Source organism: Helicoverpa armigera, chromosome 2, assembly GCF_030705265.1.
Source record: "Helicoverpa armigera isolate CAAS_96S chromosome 2, ASM3070526v1, whole genome shotgun sequence".
In the NCBI taxonomy this organism is placed as follows: domain Eukaryota; kingdom Metazoa; phylum Arthropoda; class Insecta; order Lepidoptera; family Noctuidae; genus Helicoverpa; species Helicoverpa armigera.
Window position 1 is genome coordinate 9,953,967 of NC_087121.1, and position 21,123 is coordinate 9,975,089.

General features: G+C 37.9%; 4 protein-coding genes across 4 annotated transcripts; 2 read left to right on the forward strand and 2 right to left on the reverse strand.

Moving 5' to 3' along the window:
- The first annotated feature begins 3,335 nt into the window (after positions 1-3,335).
- Positions 3,336-7,155, forward strand: LOC110382495 (ecdysone oxidase). The gene is made up of 4 exons (XM_021343108.3): positions 3,336-3,482; positions 4,852-4,998; positions 5,183-5,316; positions 5,402-7,155. The coding sequence occupies exons 2-4, from the start codon at positions 4,857-4,859 to the stop codon at positions 7,004-7,006; spliced, it is 1,881 nt and encodes a 626-aa protein (XP_021198783.3). The 5' UTR covers positions 3,336-3,482; positions 4,852-4,856; the 3' UTR covers positions 7,007-7,155.
- Positions 7,156-7,168: 13 nt separating this feature from the next.
- LOC135118271 (uncharacterized) lies at positions 7,169-8,924 on the reverse strand. The gene has a single exon (XM_064039666.1). The coding sequence runs from the start codon at positions 8,614-8,616 to the stop codon at positions 7,231-7,233; it is 1,386 nt and encodes a 461-aa protein (XP_063895736.1). The 5' UTR covers positions 8,617-8,924; the 3' UTR covers positions 7,169-7,230.
- Positions 8,925-13,257: 4,333 nt separating this feature from the next.
- Positions 13,258-15,574, forward strand: LOC110382487 (uncharacterized). Its single transcript, XM_021343099.3, has 4 exons — positions 13,258-13,413; positions 13,728-13,845; positions 14,286-14,454; positions 14,793-15,574. The coding sequence occupies exons 1-4, from the start codon at positions 13,358-13,360 to the stop codon at positions 14,978-14,980; spliced, it is 531 nt and encodes a 176-aa protein (XP_021198774.2). The 5' UTR covers positions 13,258-13,357; the 3' UTR covers positions 14,981-15,574.
- A 742-nt stretch (positions 15,575-16,316) lies between these two features.
- On the reverse strand, positions 16,317-20,771 carry LOC110382488 (uncharacterized). Its single transcript, XM_064041725.1, has 8 exons — positions 20,061-20,771; positions 19,682-19,817; positions 19,328-19,444; positions 19,127-19,256; positions 18,376-18,436; positions 17,156-17,341; positions 16,666-16,783; positions 16,317-16,429 (listed from the first exon to the last, which is right to left on the reverse strand). The coding sequence occupies exons 1-8, from the start codon at positions 20,328-20,330 to the stop codon at positions 16,377-16,379; spliced, it is 1,071 nt and encodes a 356-aa protein (XP_063897795.1). The 5' UTR covers positions 20,331-20,771; the 3' UTR covers positions 16,317-16,376.
- Between the last annotated feature and the right edge of the window lie 352 nt (positions 20,772-21,123).

Below are 21,123 nucleotides of genomic sequence, written 5' to 3' on the forward strand. Positions count from 1 at the left end.
ATGTATGATGTACCAAAACTATGTAAACATTTATTACATAAAAACTCATGCTGCAACAAAATTCTTTAATTAAAAATTCTAAATGATCTGATGTTGTAAAACTGTTGACTTTACAGCTAATTTTCAAAAGCCAGGCAAAGCCAATTAATTACCCGAAGCAGTTAACTACAATGTTTACACTATCCGATGTGCAAACGATCAGTGAAAGCTATAAAAGGATAGTGACAAGATGGCCGCCGTTGCCGCCATTCGGGCCGGCTGATAATAATTAGAGAGCAATCACGTGTGTTACCACTGCCGGTCTAGTGATACCAACTGTATGACCTAAATCGATACGTTTAGCAATTAGCCTCCAGGTTAACTGTTATTTAGACCAAATAGCTATGCTGCAGGTTAACTGTCTACCTGCAGTGCTGACTGTAGGTAATGTCACAATTAAATAAATTGCGGAAATCTAATTTCACTGAAAATAAAATACATTGCTATTGCAAATAAAATTGATTGCAAAAAACAATTGAAACCAGACGTTTGTTAGTTGGGTTAATTCATGGTTATGAAAAGCTTCACATAGTTTTCTCGATAACAGTAATAAAATTGAGGCACTCAAAGCTAAGGAATTTCTGACTTACCTGATACCTCGAAGACGAGAATGTCTGTTTGGTGTTGAGTCATGAGTCATGAATAAATGGTGGTGATTATGATGAAAGTTTGTGTAAAAAGACTCCATTCTTTGCAGAATCTGATGATTGAAACTGATCTATACCAAATTTTAATAGTTTTTATCTCATATCTCACTTATATCTTTATAAGCGAAAAAAAAACTAAAAGAAGAGTAAATCGTTCTATGTAAATAATAAACATCCTTAACATTTTTTCACGTTCTACGAAATACTTAAGCGTGGCAAAATTTTGCGGTTTTTAGGAACAACGCTATTTATGGAATTCTGAAAATATGCCAGTATTTGTTAGAAAATATTTCAACGTACTCAATATTTGGGAATTCAATATGATAACGTAAATATGTACACGAAGGTTTTACTAATAATAAAACATACGAGACTGGAAAATTAATACATTTGAAATGGATTGTTACGTTGGAATTTGGCAATGGTAGGGTAGGTATAGACATACTTACATTTAGGTATAAATGTTATTTTTGTTGCTATGAAGATAAGTAAGTAAACATTGGCGTATTTTTAGGTCATTATCTAATTTCTTACGATTAAGTTGGCATTCATTTCTTTCAATTTATTAGAGAGGGTTTCATGCATGATTTGCAGGTTATGAATTATTAACAGCATCAAAATCGACTTACGATTTACCATTACAGTGAAGCAGACATATACAAAGAAGTAATTAATTAATACCGAACAAGTGACTGAACGAATAAGTGAAGAGACGATGAGTATAGATATACATAAGTAAATGTAGTTTTGATGCATGTCAGTGAAAACAAGAGCAAAATACCTTATTGACAAGAAAATAATGCAAGCAGCATTACTATCTCCTCTGTAACATATAATTAGTAAAACTGACGTGTCCTAAGATAACGTAGTATTTATTAGATAACAGTTATCAGAACGTAAGGTATGTACAATTATTTATTGTCACTTGCTATTTGCGTCAGAGAAATTATTATTCATATGAAGATGTAGGTATGTTGTTTGATTTTAAGGCCACAACTAAATACACTATTACTCAACTGAGAGACCGAGAGATAGTAAAAGTAGGCAACAGAGCAAAATTCAAATCACCGAAAACCAAATATCCTACATAACATAGACTCCTACTAAAATTCTGAAAAAGCCACATTTATCGTGGCTTCTGCTACAGACCACTTACCAATCACGTAATTGAAAAACATTAAGAACACATATTATTAGCATTCACGTATTTGAAGACTTTTCCAAGTCATTCACGTTAGTAAGCTAAAAGCGAAAGCTTGTGAAGATGTATGTATGTTTTTGACTCTTTCACGAGGCTTATTTTTATCGAGTGCGAGAAGTAGATTCCTCAGGACGAGAGCGAAACTGTGAGTGGACGCTAGTTTAAATATAATTATAGCCAAACCATAGTCAAGAAATTGCCGCCTATTGGTCAAATTGGCGATTAGACAGACGGCTGGTTATGGTTTTGGTAATCGTTACATTCAAAAGGTGCAACCCATCCTTGGCTGTACTTGGTTGAAAGTCAGCGTTATTTCCATAATGTCAATGCTACTTTCCACCATAACGTGACAATTAGTTTAAGAGCACTTTATAGCGTTTGTTTCAATATTTGTTTTAATATGTCCCTATGAAGTGGATGATGGATTAGCTTCTCAAGTCCTCAGTACATGATCGAAAGCTATTGGATTGACACGTGTAATAATATAATCATTGGAAAATAGCGTATGGTTCCTATGTATTAGTTTCGGAAGAAGTGCTTTTTCTTAAGTTGTGGATTAGTATAGTTTGCATAAACCTCTGCTAAAGTTAATCGTTTTCATCAATAGTTTGTAGTAAGAATTCCTTAGCAACAAGCATTATTTGTGGTATTTCAAAAGCGGAAAATCATTTATTATTTCAAATCACAATTCACAAAATTAGTTCAGTTCCTCATAAACAATTCGTGTTCGAAATAGACAACATATTTGACATTGCCGTTTCGCTGTTTGTTGGGCCAATTAACAAAATACGCGAAATACTCAATCATAGGTATGTATGTATATTGTTAAATGCTTTTGGGATTAAACCACGGATTAAACGCATTAGTTGCATAAATGCCTTTTCATTGCTTATGAGTGTCTAAAAAGCTTTTTCTCATAAAACGATAAAGATAAAAAAACATTGTTTCGAAAATATTTTACACGCTTTACTAACATGCCTGTTTTGTTTGCCATAAGAAATAATTTATTATAGTTAAGTACAGAACTAGGGAAAATTCTCACGGGTTGAATGATCTTGGTAAAGCAGCGTTTGCTGTGTCTACTCGTCCGTAGACTGGATACTGGATACTTGGATCTGTGTTAAACAGATACAGAATCTTGTGTGCCTCAAGAGGGGTCCGTATTCCCAGATCTCATTCGTATTAACAATGACTATCACTTTTTGGCAGTCGGTAGCAGTAGATATGTGGCAACCATGATTAACTTCGGTCGTGGAAGATAGTAACAGTCAATAGCTACATAAGAAATATTGTAATTCAGGTCCAGCCAAGCTCGAAAGGCGATCGCAAAATACGCCGAAACAAAAACACGTCATAGGTTATGTCTTGTAAAAAATTAAAAGCAACAAACAAACGTACAAAACACACAAATTAACACATAACCGTAATAATTATCGGATTTGGGAAAACACCATTATCGAATAAGTATTATATTAAGCTACAGATAGTTAATGTTTCCCCAGATTGATAGCAAGCCGTATCGGTCAGTCGGTCGGTTGCTACGACCCGTCTCGGAACTAACTTAGTTACTTTATTTTCTGTGCCGGGATAAACACGTAAGTAATTTTAATCAATGAATTGTTTAAAGAAAAATATTTTTGCATTTTTGGTGTTGACTTTATTTAAACATACATACTTAAGAGAGCTCTTGTTCACGACTCGTACTTTTTTAGTGACCCTTACAATACTGATCGCCGTGCTACGTGTGAGTTTACCGAAGATATTTACAGTATTATAGCGTGTGTTCAGAAGAGGCCTAATAATCCCAGGATTATGTCGATTCGGTCAATTCTGAGACGGTTCTAAGTAGCCTAAATAACTAGATTTACTGTATTTAAAGATATTATACCTTTCTACAAGTTTATGTATATTTATGAGTACCAATTTTCAAAAGCCAAGGTTTACAGCTGTTACATGAATTTGTAATTTAATTTGAAATTCTGTATTTTAAACTTCAATTAGAAGATTGGTCTCAGTTGATCACAAATGGGCTTGTCTGGGCATAATGAGTGTGTTCCTTTGTCTGACCTCTCAGAGGAAACAGAGGCGAATTCACGTCTTACAAAGCTATGTTTTGTTGTGTGAACAGTGGAAGAAATAAGCCAGTATTTCTTTAATGGGTCCCATTTATTTCGTGTCCGAGATTGAGTAGAAATTGTTTGTTATGGTGTGGCTTACAGTCGAGACACAGAAATTCAGGGAGCTGGAAGTGTAGTATAGATAGAAAAAGTCGTGAAGACTGGTAAAAATTTAAGAATGAGCGATTATATGTATGATTATACGTGCATATTAATATATTTTTTTATAGTAAGTCACGATGACGATGTGCATAAAATAGTAAAGACAAATAAATAGATCTTTTTGTGCCTTTTTGTATAGTTATAAGCTTAGTGATTGAAGATCTATGTATATTCTTCGACTCTTAAATTGATATCAAAACATAATTTGATTTATAGCTACTAAATAACAGGAGGTGTGTAAATTCGTCAATGAGTTTTGATAACTTGATATTGATTAGGTTTTTATCAATCGTTTTTGTCTCCTTATCAGGAATTATAGTCATGGCAAGAAACTAATGGGTTTTGCCAAGTGGAATATCCTATGTTTATAGGTATTTGTTTTTCTAATCTCAGCAAAGATTAGACTTAACAGTTTTAAATAGATTTTTATGTACTGTTTAAGTGACTGGTTTTAACCTAATTCTTACATTGATGAGCTGATTATTTATTTATGCAATAGCATTTAGGTATTACATTGCTTTCATCTTGAACATAGGCACATTCCGTACAGGTGTTAAAGCGCTGACGATACGCCAAAAAGCTATGTGTCTCATTTATTTTAATTTCACTTCTGTTGAGTCGAGCTATTTGTATTGCATATGTTGAAAAAAGAGATCATACTAAAGAATCATGATCATCGTTTCAGAAATCATGAAGTGCCTGCCGCTTGGGTGCCAGGCTTACAGCCAGGGTACCGCCGGAACTGCCTTCACAAACCTGGTGACGCATTTCCTGGCTGCCCAGTGCCTCATCACAGAGAACTGGCCTATGGACTACTCTTATGGACTTACAAGTGAGTTGATTGACTGTTTTACTCAAGACTTGTTGTTAAGTTAGAGATAAGTTCACATTATACCATACAGACAGAACTTTGTTGCTGGGGAGTTGGTTCCACCATTTCTTCTTCCCAGCAAAAACAAATAGGAAGTGGTGAAGGGTGGGCATTTTGGGAGCTGTTTTTTGTAAACTATTTCCAGATGGTGACCGATTTGACTTCATCATCGTCGGCGGCGGTACAGCCGGGGCATTGTTGGCGAGCAGGCTGTCTGAAGTTGAGGAGTGGAAGGTGCTGCTCATAGAAGCTGGCGGAGACCCTCCAATGGAAAGCATTGTACGTAAACTTTTATTATATTGCTAAAATGAAAGTATACAAGGAAAGGTATTGTGCAACAATAAGCTATTTAATTTCTTTCCAGATTCCCAAGTTCTCTTCAGATACGCACAGGACTCGAAACACTTTCCAATACTACACAGAACAAGATGAAAATAGCTGCAAAGGTTGCATCGACGAGCGATTCTTCTGGCCACGAGGCAAAACTCTAGGCGGCACGGGAGCCATTAACGGCCATCTTCACATGCGAGGCAGCGAGGGCGACTATGAGAGCTGGCATCTTAAAGACAACGACGGCTGGGACTGGCCTACATTAAAAGAGTACTTCAAAAAGAGTGAAAAGGTTGTGGATCCTTTCATTCTTAATAACCCAGAACTGAGAAAGGAACACGGAACTGAAGGAGAGTTTGTCGTGGATCAACTTAACTTTACCCATGGCGACATAGCTGATAGGCTGACTAATGCATACAAAGAAATGGGATTGACGTACTTGGATGACTTAAATGGACCAACACAGATGGGTGTAGGCAAACTTAGAGGCAGCATTCACAAGGGTAAAAGAGTAACCTCAGCTACAGCTTTCCTCAATACCGTAAGAGAACGAAAGAACTTGAAAGTTATGAAGTACACTTATGTTAATAAACTAGAAATTGATAGAAAGAACAAAACAGTAACTGGCGTAAGACTTTCACTTTTATACGGTGATGTGGAGTCATATTTCGCAACAAAAGAGGTTATAGTAAGCGCTGGAACAGTTAATACTCCTAAATTGCTGATGTTGTCAGGTATCGGTCCAAGAGAGCATCTTAAAGAAAAAGATATTTCGGTAGTAAGTGACTTACCCGTGGGCAAAAATCTTCAGGATCATGTTCGCATACCTATTCCGGTGACAGTGGACACAGGAGCAGAGAGGAGGGGAGAAGAATTCTTCCAAAAGGCTGCTGCTCAGTACTTGATAGATCAGACAGGACCGTATACTACGAATTACGATCAGCCCAATATAAATGCTTTCTTGTCAGTTCCTGACGGTAAATCGTTACCTGATGTGCAAATAGATCATAACTATTTCCTGCCAAATACTTCATACATACATTCTATGTGTAAGAATACGTTTTCGTTCAATGAAACTATCTGCAAGCAGTTTGTGGACTTTAATAAAGACAATGAAATGTTCATATTCTTCGTGTCTCTCTGCCGGCCGCACTCGAAAGGAGAAATTCTGCTGCGAGGAAAGAATTCGATGGAACATCCAATGATTTTCCCGAAGTACTTTACCGACAAACGTGATATGGAAATTTTCGTTAAGAGCGTTAAAAGAGTGATGGAGATTGTTAAAACGCCAACTTTCAGAGATATGAAAGCAGAAATAAAAAGGATCGAATTCCCAGACTGCGATGGATTTGAGTTTGAAAGTGAAGATTATTGGGAATGTATGGCTAGAACTGTGACTTACCATGTGTATCATCCTGTTGGTACAGCTAAAATGGGCAAAGCTAAAGACCCTGAATCTGTAGTGGACAGCAGGCTAAGAGTGTTCGGAATCAAAAACCTGCGTGTTGTAGATGCAAGTATAATGCCGACAATACCTAGTGTCAACGTTAATGCAGCTACTATGATGATTGCTGAACGAGCAGCTGATTTTATCAAGGAAGACCATCTAAAGGTGCAAGCCCAAAAAGATGAACTATAGTTTTTTAAGCAATGATTAAAGTTTAGTTTATAATGAGAGCTTAATTACTCAATGCTAGTCAATCCATAAGAGCACGCTTGAAATCGGTGTTTGTCGAAATGTTTATGAAATGTACAAGTCAAAGTATTAAAAACAAACGCCCATTTTTACTTTACCGTTTTAATTGTTTTTACAAATCCTATAAAACTAATTTATATACAACATAAATATATATAATTAACATATTATTTACTCAAAAGTTTTCTATTAACATCTGCATCATTCGCATCATTCACTTCATCTTGCGATGATTCAGAAGACGTGTCTGTTATTGTAGCACTATGTTCATTCCTAAAAGTTGCCTCAGTTCTAAGGTCACCTATTCTGTACCTCTTCTTTCGCTTTATCTGCTGATCGATTCTTTGGCAGATGTCCACCATACTGTCCCTCATCTCTAACGGCAGGTTATGCACGATTACTTCTCTCAACAAATTGTCCGTTACCTCTCGGCTTATATTTGAGGGTTTCCGTAAATGGTCCTTTGGCTTATTCTCATTTGGTTTAAAAGCCCAAACCTCTTTTAGTTCCCCTGTTTTATACTTAGAGTAACACCATAGTGAAGTATGTAAGCAGCAGACAATTGAGAGCAACAGGCCACACAGGGCTATTATGTAGCCAATTATCGAAAATATGGCCTTTAAGCAACATGTTTTGTATTCCGTCGTATCGGTTGTGACCATAGTAGGAGCTAGTGTTCCGAACATCATATCCTTTAACATGTGAACATTTTGTGAAATTGTCGAGCAGTTTGACTTCAACAATACCTTCACCTCGTTTACAGACTTTGTCGACTCGGTAACGACACCGAGACCTGTGTTTATTACGTATATATCACCTAATGTAATGGGACGATCTAGATCTCTGCAAATGTTATTTTTAGGGACATAAACTATATCAGGGAGTTCTTTTGCAGCACTTGTGTCGCATACTGGAGCACTCACACATTTGCCTCGTCTACCCTCAAAGTAAGGTCTCCTGCCGGAGTACTTCAGATCGCAATTGACCGCTTCGCACTCATGTAGCGCATCCTCGTCTAGAGAATCACAATCACTGCCTTTCACATCGGTGTATGCTTTAAGGTAGCTCGTATACTTCTTATTCGCAATCTGTGTGTCAAAAGGTATATTGATAGAAAATTTTCTGGTACGCCTTGCATTACGACATTTGTATTCGACACCAAAATCGCAGTATCCTATTTGATCGTACTGGTACAAAGAAGGATACACATAAATTAAAGTTTCTCTGCTTTGAGGTTTAATGTATTGTTCGTTTTCACCATAAATAGTATCTACGCTACAATCTTTGAAGTCTTCATCGGATAAACAACACATTGTTGGCCGTGAAGTCACTTTGCATGTGCTCTGATGATTGCCGTTTTCAAGGTCGATATAAAATTGTATTCCCACCGATCCTTTTTCTAAAGGATATATGCCGCGGTCTAACACAGTGATAACGGCTAGAACTTTGTGTATTACAGAATCAAATACAATAAGATACATGCACGCGAATAGATGTACAAACATTTCTCGTCTGACATTTTTAATTTGACAAAACATTACATAGCAATTCATAGGTTACTGAGAGCTAAAGAGGACTTATGATATGCAGAAAAATACAACTACGGAGGATTCATGATAATTTTTCTGGAGCTATTATTTTGTAAATCTGGGAAATACATAGGAATTCCCATCAGTAGGACAATGGGTCTTTGTTAATATAAAATATAAATTAATCATCTGCGTCCCGTGACTGCGTTACATTCGCGGAAGGAGAAATTAATGACAACATGACAGTGCTATTGTGCTCTCGTGTATTATGTTTGCTTTATCAGTTTTCGGCAACATTTGTTTACGTTTATAAGGACAACAAGCTTTTACCAGTGGTTTCACCCCCGTCCTATGCAGACGTGTAGCGTGGTGGCAAAATTTCACCATAAATACCTACCTAAAAAATCATAAAAATGGCCTTATTTGTTTAATTGTTGAGGTATCCAATTTTTGGTTAGTGCATTAGAGCAAATAAACCAACCCACTTAAGCTTTATAACATTAAGTTTAGAATACAGTATCCACACTGGCTAAATTGAGCCTCTTAAATGATCTTCAAAAGCTCTAAAAAAACTTTCAAATTATTAGGTAACCGAGAGCATAACGATTCTCTTATGTATTTGAAACTACCTGATCCGGAATTGAAACCACAAGGGGAGCCGGGGTATAAGCCAGTAACGTGTAAACATTGCAAGTTCCCACATAACATACAGTTTGGCGAAGCGTTTGATCTGTTTGACGAATATATTGAAGTGCGGTACTCCACCACCCGAAATTGCAAGGTAAGGGGTAGCAGGGTAAACCGATAATTAATAAACTTGATGAAGCAGGTAACTATTTATAATTACACTAGCTGTTGCCCGCAACTTCGTCTGCGTGGGCAATATAGAATAGTCAAAATACTACTTATCCCGTAGGTGCATTCTTTCACGTGACAGTATAATTAGGATTAGCACTTAGCAGTCGCATAGATTCATTGATCAAGGTTTTGTTGTGGATGTGACCATTTATCTAAACAAAAGAAGTAAAGTTTGTGACGTTGTGAATATCTCTGGATCCAGTCAGCCAATTTGGAAAATTATAACGTATGGTGCGTAAATAATTTTCACAGGAAACAGTTATAATCTATGTCTATATGCTTTGAGTCTGACAAAGCTGTCATTTGTACATTTTCTGCAGCTGCTGCGACTAATCAGAAGCCAGAAAGTCTGTCAGTCTTACCATGGATATCGTCTTGTGTAGTTGACTGGATTGAAGGTAGCTAGATAGGTAGTCGCTCCAAGCAAATATTGGTACTCAAACAGATTCGGTGACTGGAAGCCAACACCAACATAGTTGGGGAATAGCTGGATGGATGATAAAATGAGTCATCATCATCAGCAGGCGCATAGGGTAGGATAGTTTCACTATTGGGGAGAAACACTTGTATGACGGGGGATTTTCTGTGCACTTACTCACTATGGTAAGGCTGACCCCACATTAGGCGTGCGCGATCCTCGGGCGTGTATTGTGTGCAAGCGTACATTTTGAAAATCTTGGCAAAACTGCAGGTTTCAAGTACGAACTCGGGCGTCGCGAGCGCGCTGCGTGAACGTCGCGTTTTGCTGCCCTACGGCATGTGCACGCGAGCACGCGGCGCTCGAGTTGCGTTCTTACCCCTTCGCCCGCTATCCCCGCCGCCCGCTAAACGCCTTAGCAGTTAAACGTCAAGGAGAGCGGCACGTGCGCACCGCGAGCGCGCTATAGGTAAATGCCGCAGGGCAGCAAAACGCGACGCTCACGCAGTGCGCTCGCGACGCACGCGCGGCGCCCGCGCTCCTCACACGCCCGAGTTCGTACTTGAAACCTGCAGTTTTGCCAAGATTTTCAAAATGTACGCTTGCAATTTGTCATTTCTTGGTGGAGCCAGCAAATCGAAAGAAACATAAGTGTTGTATACTGTGCGTCACTACCACACACCGGGAAAATTTCGCTCTTGCGGAAGACGTTTATATACCATATTTTGTGTCACACAGGACGACAGTATCCACCGAAACACTTTCAAAGATCTGATGAACGAACAAATCAGACCTGACTTGGTCACCTGGGGCCAATCAGAGCTCTATGAAGCGATCATATGCTTTGGCTCCTACTGTTGTTGCGGTTTCTGAAAATTTATTCACCTCATTCAACGATGAATGTAATTCTGATGGTACTATTAAGAACACTTGCTTAGCGCAGAAGCTGACGTTGGCGGGTCGACTCTTTTGACTTCTCGAATAGGATACCATTGGTTTTTGTGCAATGCACACCTGCAATGCATGCTGGATTAGGATAGGATACAGGTGGATAGGATTTGCAACAGAAAACAATTCTGTCTTTGTGATTGAATGACATCAAACGTAGTTTTATATAAAAGGTGTTTTTTTAGACTTGGCTCGGGTCCTACTGAGACTGCTCGTAATCGTGACCAGTGTATTTGCGATCAGAAGTTGAAAGTAAGCATGTATCTGGTATGCGACGCGCAATGTGTTCGTTTTCAGACGCATAAAGCATTTTACGTGTGTATGGTATTAAATCGAGAAAGCTCCCATTTCTTATCTGCACTTTGTATCTGGGCTTGTTCTGATTGTTATACTAAAGTCATCATTTTTGACATAATGTTCAAAAACTTATTTAGATGGCACCGTTTTAAATTTGGCTGAGAACTATTAATTTTCCTTTCATCAAGGTAATAATTATAATTGGATTTTGATGTGGCACGGCAAACTGACAAACACTATTGAAATGTCTATCGAAAAATTACACTACGTGTTAAAATATGGTGAATTACGGAAAATACACAACTCCATCTGTTGAAATAATAATCCTCTATAAAGAATGTATGGTAATTTATTGTCATTTACCACCTCGCTCCTTTGTCAAATTTTATGTATTTTATTTAACACAGATTACCACAGATGGAGCTACTTTAACCTTGGCTAAACAAAATTTTCATTTTTTTTTTCCTTCCGAAGTTACTTATGAAGGTGTGATTTTCTGTGTAAAGGTTAATAATAGGCCGATCAACTAATATAAGTACAACATTCAAATGTACAGTTTTGACAAACAGATTGCGTGTCGTAATATTTTACATCTTGAATTCACAAAATTAATCATATCTTTTGATAGAGTGAATCGATTTCGATGAAACAAAAACTAAGTAATACCCCAAGTTACGTAGAATTTTTGTATATAAGCATTGTTTGCATTGAATTCGTAGATTTTACGTGAATCCCGAACAAACAGATAAACAGACAAAAATGACAAAAATGATGGAAATGGGTTCTGTTAGTTATCCTTTAACATGCTGGCTATTTTTTTTGTCAATTTCTTCAATGTACAAAAATTACTTTTCTACAGATTTATTATATGTATAGATTTTGAATTTGACATTATTACGTTAGTGGGTATACTGTCCTCGTAATTAATATAGGTTAGTTGTAGGTGTTGATACTTATGGAACAATTTCGGTAATATACATAAATGGGGGCGTTGAACTTTTCCTAAGTAAGCAATGAGATCGAATTATAAATAATCTTATTATTAAGCATAGTTGAAATAAAATAGCTTCATCAAAACTAACATCTTTAAAATGAAATCCAATCAAGATATTGAGTTCCCGTGCGTCCTCGCCGGCATCTCGTGCACAAATGAGATTCGTGCGACCGTGGCGCCGACGGAGGCGACCGCAAACCTGATTTCCCGCGCTCCCGCCCGATAATTATAGGAAATTGGCGGGAACGCCGCAGACTGCCTCCCACCGCATGTAATTATGACAGATTAAATTTCATTAACACGAGATTTTATGAGGCTACGACAATATTGTAAAGCTTTATGTGTTCGCTCAACAATGTCTGGACTCCACGTATTTGTGTGGAACTAATTGAAATGTTTTTTGCTCGAATTTTCCACGAAACGAGCTCATAGAATTTCATTGTAATTGAAATAATTATATCAGGCCCTGTTATCTATTGAAATGGCTCATACAAAAATATTTTTGTTCAATGTTCGCCCACGCGATATTTTCCCTTGTTACATTTATAATTAATATTGAGAGCACTTTTGTGATTATTTTTATCGAGAATTGAGGATGTAAAACTCATTTCTCTTAAGCCAACCATTCAAAAAAATTAAAACTCGTCATCAATAGACGGCGTCCAATTTTCCGATGAAATGCTGAAAGTGAAAACAAAGCGTGAAACTTGGGCGTTAAGCTAAAGTAACAATAATTCCAAACGGACGAGAATTTAAACTTTTTAATTACGGATTCGGTGTTGCTTTGAACAACACTTTTCTCTACTTATTAACGAAACGAAGACTTGACTTTGCACTAAATGGTATAACAAATGCCTTTTGTTTACGTTAAGAAGAAATTATTTGTTACTGAGTACGGTTTAATTAGTTCAAATTACGACAGACTGGTTTCATTTTGACTTTCAGCATTTGTTCCTGTTTTGATTCAACCTTTCGTCGGGAATTCCTCAATGTAATTTTATTCTATTATAAAGCTGAAGAGTTTGATGTTTGTTTGTGTTATTGTTGTTATATCTGAGGTAAATGTTTATGAACTTAAGTGGTAAATATGGAAAAAGGTTGAATAATAGGTACTAAAACTACTTTAAAAATTATGGCTTCAAATCTTTAACAACCAAAAACAATGTCAACAACTCAAATGTCGTGTTCAAATCTCTAAGAAATTCAAGATATTATATTTTCGTTCCCTTTTGGATAGTAACACTTAAAGAATGATACAATTGCCGAAAAAACATCGCGATCCTAAAGAACTTCAAGGTCTTTGCCAGTGAGTATTTGTTCTTAATATTATGTTTTAAAAGGGTCACCTACAAAACAGTCATCTGCCTAGCTTTTTACAAACTATGTTATGGCCGGTTTCCAGCCTTGCCAAACGCAGCTGAATACTAGAGTTTTACAGGAGCGACTGTTTATCTGACTGTCTCATCCCTATTATCCGAGCAACCTTTGGTAGGGCAGCATACTTACATATGTATTTCAAAAACAAAAAAGTTTTTTGGTACCTTGCTGTCCTCACTGATGAAACGATGATAAAAGCCACTTGCATCAAGTTCTCCTGTACCTTACTGTAAAACCGACCAGATGCCGTCCAGTATGCAAGAGTCGGAGACGCGAGTGGAAGGGCGAGGTGCAGAACACGTCAGCTGAGCTGCTGCTGGAGAGAAAACCGCTCCCCTTATGCTTTAAGAGATGGCCCACGGTAATTGTATTTACAAGAATACTTCTTTACTTGGATATAAATATTAGCGCTCTGTATTAATACACTAGGAGGACTATTGAGCTGCTTCTATTTATTTATTTGGGATGCCACCAGTAATTGTATTATGTATAGGAAAAATCGATACATGCAAAAAAGTTACAAGCTAAATGCATAATCAATTACAGGCAAACACCACATATTTTTTGTTGGCCTTCCATAAAAATCCAGTTTTAGTGCATTTTTAAAGATGTTGAAATATCTCTCTATCTAATGTTTAGAGGTATGGATTATATAGAAGGACCGATAAACTAACGTTTTGCGAGCACCGTTAAAATGACGATTACTACTGAAGCCATACTTTTTCAAGTTGACCAATAAACCCCTAGCCTCTCTAGATGTACGTCTCCATTAAGATCCACCTATTTCCATATACCTTTCAGAAAGTATACCCAAACAGTCCCTGCCCACTCCTGGGTCGTACGCGGCGCATCACGGTGAACGACCGCTATGCCATCCACAAGCCCCACGTGGTGAGGATCTGCCAGGCCCCAATAGATGACTCAGTGGACACCCCTTACTTGAGATATGCACAAATGGCTAAAGCTATGGGTAAGAGATTTGTGATGACGTTTGAGTGTTTTCAGACTTTAGAGACCCTATTTACTGGATTAACATTCGGTTTGGTCAAAGCTGTCTTATTTTTTTGAATTTTCCAATTTACATAGACCCAGACTTTCATTGTTCAGGGATATTCTATCAATTGTTTAAAAACTCCACTCAGCTTAGCTTTGGTGGAGTCTGTGCCTTATACCGTCAATAATGGTGACAATTTATAAATTACTGGCCGCCAGCGGGTTCATTCGCATCCCGTGGGAACTTCTGCACAAAACTGTAAAAAGTACCTAGCCTATCGCCTTCCTCGTGCTAATATTTTTCTTTATTCCCAGGAGCCTGGGGTGCAGTGCACGCGTGCTGTGCGTTCTGCGAATGCGGTGCTTGTTGTCCGTGCGGTATCCGCGAGTACGTGCTGCACGACGCGGAGCGCGAGGCTCGCCGCCACTCCGAGATGCGCGCCTTCGACGCCCGCGTTAAGACCGACCATCAGATCATGCGCATTATGTACGACAAAATCTGATCAATCACCAGACTGCTTACGAGTTTTGTAAGACTCGAGTCACACAGGGTCGGCAGCGACGAGGCGAGCACTTCAGTTAAATAATTTTAAACTTAACTCCATACTGCTTGAAAAGGTCGCGCGGCCGCTCGCGGTGCCGCTGCAATTCTGTTGTGGCACGGGCCTAAGATAACGCTCTCGATACGTAATTATAACTCGGCTGAAATAAAGAGTCGTTTCCATGACTTGATTTGAATAATAATCAATCATGATGGATTATAACGTTTACTCATTCATGATTGAGCGCGTTTATAATACCTACGACTAATATAAGAGCCGATTACAGCTTCTTAAAATAAACAGTTCTAAAATGAATGGTGCGTAATTAAGTTGTATGATAATTGACGCATCGAAAAAGTTATCTTCCAAAACTCACACTGGGCACTCTGGTGCTATTCGCGTGAACGTTGACTCTAGTCAGCGATCCCCTGGTCTGGATCTGATCAGGCTTTTTATGAGTCAAAAAGAGGATAACAATCTTCAAAAAGGAATCAGGATTAAATTATTTATGAACAAGCTTTGTATATTTTGAATTATAACAATGCTTCCAACTAACTAGTCTTTTCTTATTTCTTTTGAATACTTGTTACGTAAACAGTGGTATATTATTTAGTCATGTTTCGTTACAAGTTATTTAGTCAAGAATTCCGTCATAAGTGGACCAAGATGCACCTTGGTCGGTTTACTTCCAATCTTGTAAGTCTTTGTATTTTCTCACAAGAGCATTTTCTCAGAAATAAAATGAAATGTACTTAGGGCATAAAAGCAAGCATACACTCACCGTTCCTAACTCTATCTCGTTTATTTCTAGAAAATAAGTTATGTCTAGCGTCTCTGGCATCTCATCACTACATGCATCGTCTTAAAATGATATCCCTCCTAACTTCCTCGAAGAAACTTAGAATTAATTATAACGAACAAGATACACGTGTTATATTAATGAAAATTCAACTAAAGAGTCTTCACAGTTAATTATTGTATGTTGAAGCGCCTTAATATAAATTACATGAGGTGCTCCCGATCACACTGCTGTGATACTTAATGCTCTACAGATTTGTGTAGGCGATTTCAAATGGTTCTTTAAATAAAATGTAAAAGATATCGAGAAGTTGCTTGCTGCTCTAATTATTTTAGCTTTACTGATATTTTTAGTGTAATTTCAATATGCTTTCCGACATCAGGACTATCTTACCCTACCAAACGATATTTTTATCACAGAATCTCGGTAGCACATCTTAAGTGCCTATTAAACTAATTCATCAAACTCCGTCAGTAACTATCTACAAAAATAGAAGAATAAATAAGTAAAAATATATTTAAAAAAATAAAATACCTACAAAAAAAATTGTATATGCTTTCATGTAAAATAGGGGTTCATTTCGCCTGACCCGAAAGGGGCTTTCACACAACCTGGAAATATAGAATGGAATATTGTACTATTTACTTCATAAAAAAGACAAAGTTTTCAATGCATACTTATTATATACTTACTTTTATAAATAGTGCATGGTTTTTGCGCGCGAAACTCGTATAAAATTGGGATATGAATGAGCAGGGTGATGATGAAAAAAAACGCTTGAAACAAGTACGAATGGTTTGAGAAATAACAGTTACCTCAAGTAATGGCATTATTTGGTGACTTTTACCTTTTTTCTTAGTTTTCTTCATCGAGTGAATAGCTGGTAAGTTGTTTCTGTCTGTGCCTGTGTCTAGATGAGGAGGGCTACTCGATAAATTTATCAAGTGTCGTTCTGGTTTCGGAGACTAAAACAAACATATGGAAATTATTTTATTCTATTTCTAATGAAATAATAAATGCGAACTCGATCGACTAACGTCTGATCGGATTTTGATGAAAATTCACAACAACCTAGTTTACACGTCAGAATAATGGGTAACATTTTAGCCGGGCCTGGGAAGTAGTCTTAATATCCTAATTCCTACTAAAATTATAAATGTGAAAGTTTGTGAGAATGTATGGATGTATGCTTATTATTCTTTGGTTGTTTGGTTTGGACCCATTTGGTTGAAACTTGGTATGTAGATATTGATACCCTGGATTAACACATACGCTACTTTTATCAACACACTACGCGGGCGAAGCTGCGGGCGGAAGCTATTATATAATCTACTAACTGGATGCTTCCGTTCATGGTCGGTTTTGTTCTTCGCCAGCTCCCAGTACTGATGGCAGCGAGCCTGTATCTCCGGCGTGTCTTCTCTGCCAGGAGCGAAGTCTATGACCAGGTGCTGTGCCCTCATTGGCTCCCCACTTGACTTCGCCTTGTCTAAAGCATCCTGCTTTCGTTTTATTGCTTGGGCCTGGAGAGAACAGTTTTGATTAGAAAGGCTGTGAAAAGAACCTACTTTGTCAACTCAAAAATTGTCACTCGTAAACAAAAGTTTCGTATCACTAGCCTATCAATATAAGCATCAGCTTTTTGTATGAGCATAAGGTATATCATAGCAATAGGCTTAAAAAAGCTAGAAACATGCATAAGTTGCAAACTAGGAACAAAAGTGTACTTCAAAAATCTGCATAGACGGTTTCAAGTCGACGGAGGAGGCGGGAGACAGAGGCTCGCCAACCACGCACTGGCAGCATATCATGGACAGCAGGAACGTGAGGATATCTGACACAATCTGGACATACTTCCAGAGCCTCACAAACCGGTGGACCACAGGGTGGAACGAGTAACAGCTGACCGTGAACATTTGAACAGCATTTGGAAATAAGCACCCAAGAAATTTTGACTTCGATCAAGCACAAAAGACTTTCAGGTTTCTGGTTATTTTGATAAAATATTTTGTTGTTAAAACCAAAACCGCATGTAATCGGTCGATTGACGTCAAAAACTTTGTGATGCGATTTCAGTGTCAAAAATTCGTTGTCTATGAATAACCATTCACGAAGTAGTTCCGAGAGAAGAGTTTGGTTATGCGGATTTTGTAAATAGTTTTTCTAACATTTTCAAGTCTCTATGCAGATTGCAGATGCAATATGCAATCTGCATCATCATCATGATGATGATGATGCAGATTCAACATCATCATCATGATGATGATGCAGATTGCAGAAGTACACATTAAAGTGGTTGTTGGATTGAAGGTTTGAAGAAGGTGTTGACCGAAATGGTTGGTCCACACTGGGAGAGCCCGTACATGGTGGCAATAGGCTGTGCTGATGCTGATGATGAACATTCATTTAATATTTAACGCATCTACATTAAAATAAAACAAACTTTTCCTAGCATACGTCAAATAAAGTATAATAATTAAACTATGATAATTAACAAAAATACGTGCTCTAAGACTAAGTACAAGTAACTATAAATAATTCAAAATTAGTCAGGTACATGTGTCCTCTGGATGGTGCAGTGCTGCAGAGCTGGTGCTTGGCCTGGGGGTTCCATCGACCTGAAGTGTGGGAGGCGGGGTTTGTATTATCTTATTGATAAAATTGCTAATGCTAATAAAATTGTTGATAAAACAGCTGTACATATGACAGCAAGGGGCTTCTTTAGAAGTATGTTCTTTAGGACGCTGGGTACTTCTGGTATTATTTGAAGCAAGAACAAGTCTCATCCACCGAGCCTTTTTCCAACTATGTTGAGGTCGGCTTCCAGTCTAACCGGATGCAGCTGAGTACCAGTGCTTTACAAGCGACTGCCTATCTGACCTCCTCAACCCAGTTACCCGGGCAACCCGATACCCCTTGGTTAAACTGGTGTCAGACTTACTGGCTTCTGACTACCCGTAACGACTGCCAAGGATGTTCAATGACAGCCGGGACCTACAGTTTAACGTGCCATCCGAAACACAGTCATTGGTGTCTAAGATATACTTAGAAAGTACATACAAACTTAGAAAAGTTGCATTGGTACTTGCCTGACCTGGAATGGAACCCGCGCCCTCATCGAACTCGAGAAGCTGGTTCTTTGCCCACTAGGCCACCACGACACCACGACGAAGCAAGAACAAGTCTATTGGGAACAATTGGTGAGGAAAGTTCTTTTTATAATTTTAGATCATTTATATAATTAGACAATTTTCTCAAAATGAAGTATAAAATTGTTACTATACTAAAAAAATATGAAAATTCCTCACTTGGGGTGCTTAGCGTCCCATTCGTTCATTTTTCTGTTCAACACCCTTATTGGAGATACTGTGGTCTCTTGTTTGAATTTCTCAGAGGAATGTACGGGACAGGACGAAATGGAACTCTTGCAAGTGCATACTGAAATATGGAGTTGAAATTGTTAAGATTTTATCGATTCCAGGTTTTAAGGTATAGTGTGAGCAAGTTACCTAGTTTCTTCTTGTCTTTCTTCTTCGGTCGTGTTACCTGACCTTCTTTGTACTCCCTAGAGCCCAACGAGCAGTTAGTCATCGGCATCTTGGCGTCAAATAAAGTGTCTATAAATTCTGGAAGAAGTTACGAAATAATATTAGGTCATTTTTAGATAGTATTGAAAGTAATAATAATTTATTTATAGTGCCCTTCGAATTGGCTTATCCTGATGGATTCTAGTATCGTCTCTATTGCTGAGGGACTAAATATAGCAGTATCATACATACTATCATACTAGTACGTATCACTATCTTACACACTATAGGTAGGTATCATACTAGTCATGAAAATGTAAATATGTTGTAATTTACTTCTTTCTTCAGCATACACGAGCATATCAACAGCAGTCTTGTGGATCTCGCTGTCAGCTGTAATGGTAGACCGTGATTCGAAGGTGGGAGTTTCACTCACGATGCTTGTACTGGATTCATCTCTGTACACGAACTCCTGAACAGGTAAGCGGATGTCAAGGATTGCACAGGTAGTGATTAGCTTGAGCTTGGTAAACGGTAACTTAACTTCTAAATTTACACAAGGGAATAGCCCTTTACTATCAGAAGACATGATTAATATTTAGCAATATACGGAGGATGAGGAGGAATCTGCTTTGAGTGAAATACACCAAAAATAATACCTAATAACAGTTCGGAACTCGATGATCGATTAATCAAAAATAATAGAAAAACTTACTGGCTGCACCTTCAGATTCTGTATATCAGGGTTATTGTTAATAAACGTCCAAAAGGAGCAAACTTTTTTCTGCAAAAAGTCGGTGTCGTCATCATTGGGCGTAAAGTCTACTATGACGTGCTGAGCCACCAGCGGTTCCCCGCAGGACCCATCATCGAATACGCTGTAGTTCTCAGCGGACTTGGGGTTGCTGGTCCCATCCACCGAGGTGATCGGACTCTTGCTCTCACTGCACCGAAATAACCCGGACTGATTATCATCAGAAATCATTATATAAAATATCTATGTAAAACTAGCAGACCCGGCGAACTCCGTTTCGCCACCGATATCTTTCATGAATTTGAAATGATTGAGATATCGCTTTTCTTTATACAAAGGAGTTATAGCGTCGACGGGAGATTGGAATACTCTTGTAAGTTATGCCGTCCTGGTACATGGTGAGTAGTTGCATCGAAATTCCGCGATCCCGATGGATTTGGTTCATGTATTTTATTATGCTGTCCTAGTACATGAGGTGAGGTGGGCAATAGCGTCGATACTTGAGAACTGGTAACTAAGCTAAGCTCTTGTAACTTATGCTATCCTGGTACTTGGTGCGCAGATGTATCAGAGATGGCGCTGTATGTGAAAAACGATTTACCCACTTTTCTGTTGAATTATTCCTGATTATTCCTGAATTTTCTTTACTATAAACCTCACGGAGCCCAAGACCTTTCCAGCGAATGCAAAACCGTGGAAATCGGTTCGTGCGTTCTGGAGTTATAGCGTCAGGGAGGAAAACCGGACTTATTTTTATATAGTAGATTATAAACAAGCGTGTTTGAAAAGAATTCGGGCTTGAGTGACACAAGTGAGTGACAGTTGGTACCAAGTTTTTTTGTTAGTGATCCTGTAATTTTTCAAAAAGGTTGCATATTTCAAGTTTTTATTCGAATGGATGATGTCGAGAGGAGAATGATAACCAAAGGAAGGCAATGCATTAATAAACGGCTACCAACTCTTCTTATGAAAAATATATAACTTTAGAAGATTTCAAACGTTATCACCAGAATTATTATCAAAT

Excerpts from the sequence above, each read along its gene's own strand:
- LOC110382495 (XM_021343108.3), top strand. The coding sequence starts at position 4,857 with ATGAAGTGCCTGCCGCTTGGGTGCCAGGCTTACAGCCAGGGTACCGCC. Across the intron at positions 4,999-5,182 it reads CTACTCTTATGGACTTACAA|ATGGTGACCGATTTGACTTC; the intron begins GTGAGTTGATTG and ends AACTATTTCCAG. Across the intron at positions 5,317-5,401 it reads ACCCTCCAATGGAAAGCATT|ATTCCCAAGTTCTCTTCAGA; the intron begins GTACGTAAACTT and ends ATTTCTTTCCAG.
- LOC135118271 (XM_064039666.1), bottom strand. The coding sequence starts at position 8,616 with ATGAATTGCTATGTAATGTTTTGTCAAATTAAAAATGTCAGACGAGAA.
- LOC110382488 (XM_064041725.1), bottom strand. The coding sequence starts at position 20,330 with ATGATTTCTGATGATAATCAGTCCGGGTTATTTCGGTGCAGTGAGAGC. Across the intron at positions 19,445-19,681 it reads CGTGTATGCTGAAGAAAGAA|AATTTATAGACACTTTATTT; the intron begins GTAAATTACAAC and ends AACTTCTTCCAG. Across the intron at positions 17,342-18,375 it reads GCACCATCCAGAGGACACAT|GCCCAAGCAATAAAACGAAA; the intron begins GTACCTGACTAA and ends TGTTCTCTCCAG.
- LOC110382487 (XM_021343099.3), top strand. The coding sequence starts at position 13,358 with ATGATACAATTGCCGAAAAAACATCGCGATCCTAAAGAACTTCAAGGT. Across the intron at positions 13,846-14,285 it reads GCTTTAAGAGATGGCCCACG|AAAGTATACCCAAACAGTCC; the intron begins GTAATTGTATTT and ends TATACCTTTCAG. Across the intron at positions 14,455-14,792 it reads ACAAATGGCTAAAGCTATGG|GAGCCTGGGGTGCAGTGCAC; the intron begins GTAAGAGATTTG and ends CTTTATTCCCAG.